At 38.7% G+C, this 4,127-nt stretch overlaps 1 protein-coding gene and 1 pseudogene across 1 annotated transcript; one reads left to right on the forward strand and one right to left on the reverse strand.

The window, feature by feature from the left end:
• Nucleotides 1-4,049, reverse strand: LOC121953567 (transmembrane protein 87A-like). The gene is made up of 7 exons (XM_042500733.1): nt 3,978-4,049; nt 3,706-3,811; nt 3,493-3,592; nt 3,230-3,323; nt 533-604; nt 315-423; nt 1-74 (listed from the first exon to the last, which is right to left on the reverse strand). The coding sequence occupies exons 1-7, from the start codon at nt 4,047-4,049 to the stop codon at nt 1-3; spliced, it is 627 nt and encodes a 208-aa protein (XP_042356667.1).
• The window catches only part of LOC121953568, a 19,635-nt pseudogene continuing 19,555 nt past the window's right edge, over nt 4,048-4,127 (forward strand).

The raw sequence follows: 4,127 nt of genomic DNA on the forward strand, positions 1-4,127 counted from the left end.
TCATTTATTCATTCGCCGTAACTGCTTATCCTCTAATAGGACACGGGAGGGGCTGGAGCCGATCCCAGCCGTCACTGGGTGGGAGAGGCGGGAAAAACTGATTGTGTATGTGACCTCACAAGATGATCACTAAACATTTAACATATGAACTGATGATATTCATCACTGCAATTAATTATATAAACACAATGTGACCAACTGTTTGTATGTTCTACAGTGTTAAACTGTATGTCAATGTCCTTTTGGAAAAAATAAAGTATGAAAAAGTGCTGTGTAAATAAAGTTATTATTATTATCTGAGATCAGCTACTCACCGACAACAGAGAAGATGAGAGTGTTGGTGAAGTGCTGATACAGAGAGAGTTTCACCACGTTTCTGCGGAGCTTCAGGAGACGAGTGGTTTGAGACAGACTGATGAAAATGTGGATTCAAGTTAAGGAGAACATATTGAAGTTTACACACTCAAGTAACCAAAATCAAAAGCTCAGAAAACCCCATATGAGCCATAGAAGAAGTTTGGATAAAGGATATCCACCACATGACACAGGAGTCAATAAGGGAGAGGCTGAGATTAGCTACCAGGGCAACCGTCCCGTAGAAACCCTGGAAACAGAGGACAAGAGTCGGAGATTAAAAACAAGACAAAACATGAATTCTCTGCATCATCACTGCAGCTGACGAATAGCTGCAACACAGCGTAGTGCCTCTTTCTAATGTGAAAAATTACTGATAAAAGCCTCTTAATGCAACCAGACATTTTCCAGCAGGAATATGATCTGAAATCGTGGAGAAATTGACCCCATCAGCAACCCAGATTACAGGTTTCCCCGCCTTTAATAAGTTGATTACTGTAACTGTGTACATAACAAGTTCTGATAAAACTTAGGGACTGTTCTACAAGAGGGGAGAAGGTGGTGCAAAAAAGGGGTATTTATTCTACTGCCAATTTTATTTTAAAAAAAACAACAAACAAACAAACAAAAAACAAAAACAACAGCTGATTTTCTTAAGGAAAAAAATAATATATATCCCAATTTTTTCTTTCTTTAAATTTTTGGTTATTTAAAAAAAACATGCTTTGCAAACCATTTATCACATCTAGAAACTTTAAAGACGTAAATTGTCAAATTTTCAAATTTCCTAGGGTCCTTTAACACCTGTTATTATAAAGGTTTGTGAAACAAAATTCCATAACTCTTACAAAACTCTAACAGCATATTTAGTTTTCTCAAACTTTTTCAATCCTGGAAATTGCAAATTCCATGATTTTTCCAGGTTTTTATGAACCCTGGTACTTGCAGTCGGGAAATGACTGTGAGAAGCTGCACTTTTTTCCTGTTAAAAATCACCTATAAAAGCTTGGAAACACAACTGAACATGTTCCAGCATGAACATAATCAAAATCTGGGGAGAAACTTCCAACATTTCCCACTAAGATTACATGTTTTCCTATCGTTAGCATGCAGTTTTCATGTCATAAATGTCAACACAAGCGCGCCTGCAGCAGATGAGGTAGCCAAAGTAGAAAAAATGTTGGAAACAGAGTATCAAGAACGGTGTGAAGACGTTTTTTTTTGCACACAGGGATCACTTAAGATGTTTACCTCATTATTTGTAACTTTGGCTACGTTTAATATGAACATCCATCGTTCTGATATGTATACAGTGTGAGAGAAAACGGATAAAAGCCCAATGAGCCCCCTTTTAGGCTCCTCTCTTCGGAGCTGCCTCCACACAAAACACATCTGCTCGGCACACAACGCAGCCTCGCTCCATTCTTCTTCCTGTCCTTCATATCTTTTGTTTGTTTGCACAGAGTTGTGTTTCCATGACTTTCTGAACTTGCCGCAGTGTCTTTGGCTGCTTTTGAATTTCACTCTCGATGAAATACGTCAGTCTCCATTTTCATCACTTTTCTGCCTCCCAGAGACTGAATCCCTGCTCAACCTCCTCTCTCTGCTCAAATCACTTTTATTTATACAGAGTGCCTTAAAAGCTGCGCCAGGCAAGATTTTTATGTAAAAATACACCGCCACTATCAGCTTCAATCAGCCTGTGGAGGCGGCAACAGCTAAAGTCCCATCTGCAGTCGTTGAGATGCGGCGGGTTCATTATTTTTTCCTGGATGAAATTCATCTACAGCCACAGAAAGTGATGAATTAAGGGTTAGAAGTGAAACAGAAATGGTTTCCTGAACAGCAGCGAGTGTGTGTCTCACTGAGAAAGCGACTCAGTGTTTAATCTTTTTCCTCTCTCATCCATTTGGAGTATTTTGGGATACAGTAAATCTTTTCGGGTGGTTTGGTTGATGCAGATTAGTGTGTCCTGTGCGGTCTGTTGATGCCACTTTCAAAAAAGTTTCCATCTGAACAACACAAAGTGCTGCCTTTAAAGCTATAATCTATTTGCCAGCCTACAGAGCTCTATAGTGAACCCGAAAATGTTAAGTACCCCAACGTTTTTGTTATAAATGTATAGTATGGGTTCCCATCATTACAAAACTGCTCGATGCTAACTTGCGTATGTTGGGCAATTTGCATAAGTTGCTTAATTTGCATGCATTTTCACAAATACGTTGTCAGTTACACAATAACGGCCTAAAAAATACAATTTTCTATTAATGTGTTTATAAAAATGTACAATTTCTAAATGATATGAAGTTATTTCAGAAACACAACACAGTGAGTTACCTTCAATGATCACTTCAGCGTTCTCTAAAACATTAAACTGAATAAAAAATCATTAAAAATCAATCCAACTGCAGTTAAAATATGCAGACTTCTGGATTACATTTGAATTATTATTTGATTTTTTTTTTTTAAATATTATTTTAAATGGATTCAGCATCCTCAACAACCCCAAAAACCACCCCGATAATATCTAAATTGGCCAATCAGTTGCTGAAGTGCTGACAACATATGCAAATGTTTGCAAATTGTGTAAATTATTCAGTTATTATTTTATTCAATAGAAACCATGTGTCTGCTTCACAATAAAAGCATTCAACTGTAAAAACACAGGGTGGCTTTTATTGTGAAGCAGTCACAAATAACGCAGTGTGTGTGTCATATTGCTGACAGCAGCTGATGAGTCGGGCTTTTGGACAATTTCCATGAATATGTACTTATATGAAATATCTGAAACTGTCGCTCTGTCCGACATCCGTTCCTACAACGAATATTGTCAATGAGAGTTGGGAGGAAGGGTTTATAAATGGTTTGTACTTACACCTGTCACTCTGAGCACACCTTCCACAGAGGAGAAGAGCAGGTAGAGAAGCCCGACAGCGACCAGACGGTGCACCGTGGTGCCCAACCGCGGCCTAAAACAAGTGAGGGAGGGAAAAAAATTAGATTATACTTAGAAATGGTTTGTTTTTTTAAATTTGTAAAGAATAATGACTCCTTGTTTTAAAAATGAGACACAAAAACACTGATTGTCTTAAAAAATTATTGAAGCACAAGTGAAGGCAAATGTCATTTTAAACTTACTTGACGATGCCGTAACCAAGACTGACAATCAGGACCAGGATTCGGGCTAAAGATCTTTTGAGTGCAGAGAGCAGCTCAGCAAAAATCACAGCGCCTTGAACTGTGAGAAGAAAAACAAAACACAAAGAAAGTGATGACTAAGTCAGATTAAAGGGAAGAGAGAAGTGAAAAAACTTTATTGTAGAGATATGTAAATATGTCAAATCAGCTAACCGTGGTCTCCTTTGTAACGGATGCTCTGATATTCAGAGTAAAACACGGCTTTCTCCAGCATGCCGAGGATGATGACGGCGCCAATCCAGAACTGGATCCGCAACAGATCCCTCCAATAACAGGCGCACCAGAAGAGCCAGAGAGCCCCGAAAAACACGTACACAATGCACATGACCATGAAGAACTGTGACGGACAGGAGAGAGAAGCCTTCAGCTTAGTTTTAAATCACAGTTAAGGGTTAATATTTTTATATTANCTGGATCCGCAACAGATCCCTCCAATAACAGGCGCACCAGAAGAGCCAGAGAGCCCCGAAAAACACGTACACAATGCACATGACCATGAAGAACTGTGACGGACAGGAGAGAGAAGCCTTCAGCTTAGTTTTAAATCACAGTTAAGGGTTAATATTTTTATATTA

Source organism: Plectropomus leopardus, chromosome 14 (assembly GCF_008729295.1).
Source record: "Plectropomus leopardus isolate mb chromosome 14, YSFRI_Pleo_2.0, whole genome shotgun sequence".
Taxonomy (NCBI): Eukaryota; Metazoa; Chordata; class Actinopteri; order Perciformes; family Serranidae; genus Plectropomus; species Plectropomus leopardus.

Bases quoted from the DNA above. Each gene is read 5' to 3' on its own strand.
- LOC121953567 (XM_042500733.1), bottom strand. From the start codon at position 4,049: ATGGTCATGTGCATTGTGTACGTGTTTTTCGGGGCTCTCTGGCTCTTC. The intron at 605-3,229 runs GTAAGTACAAAC...CTCTGTTTCCAG, and splicing joins GTGTGCTCAGAGTGACAGGT to GGTTTCTACGGGACGGTTGC. The intron at 75-314 runs GTGAGTAGCTGA...TCTCCCACCCAG, and splicing joins TCTCATCTTCTCTGTTGTCG to TGACGGCTGGGATCGGCTCC.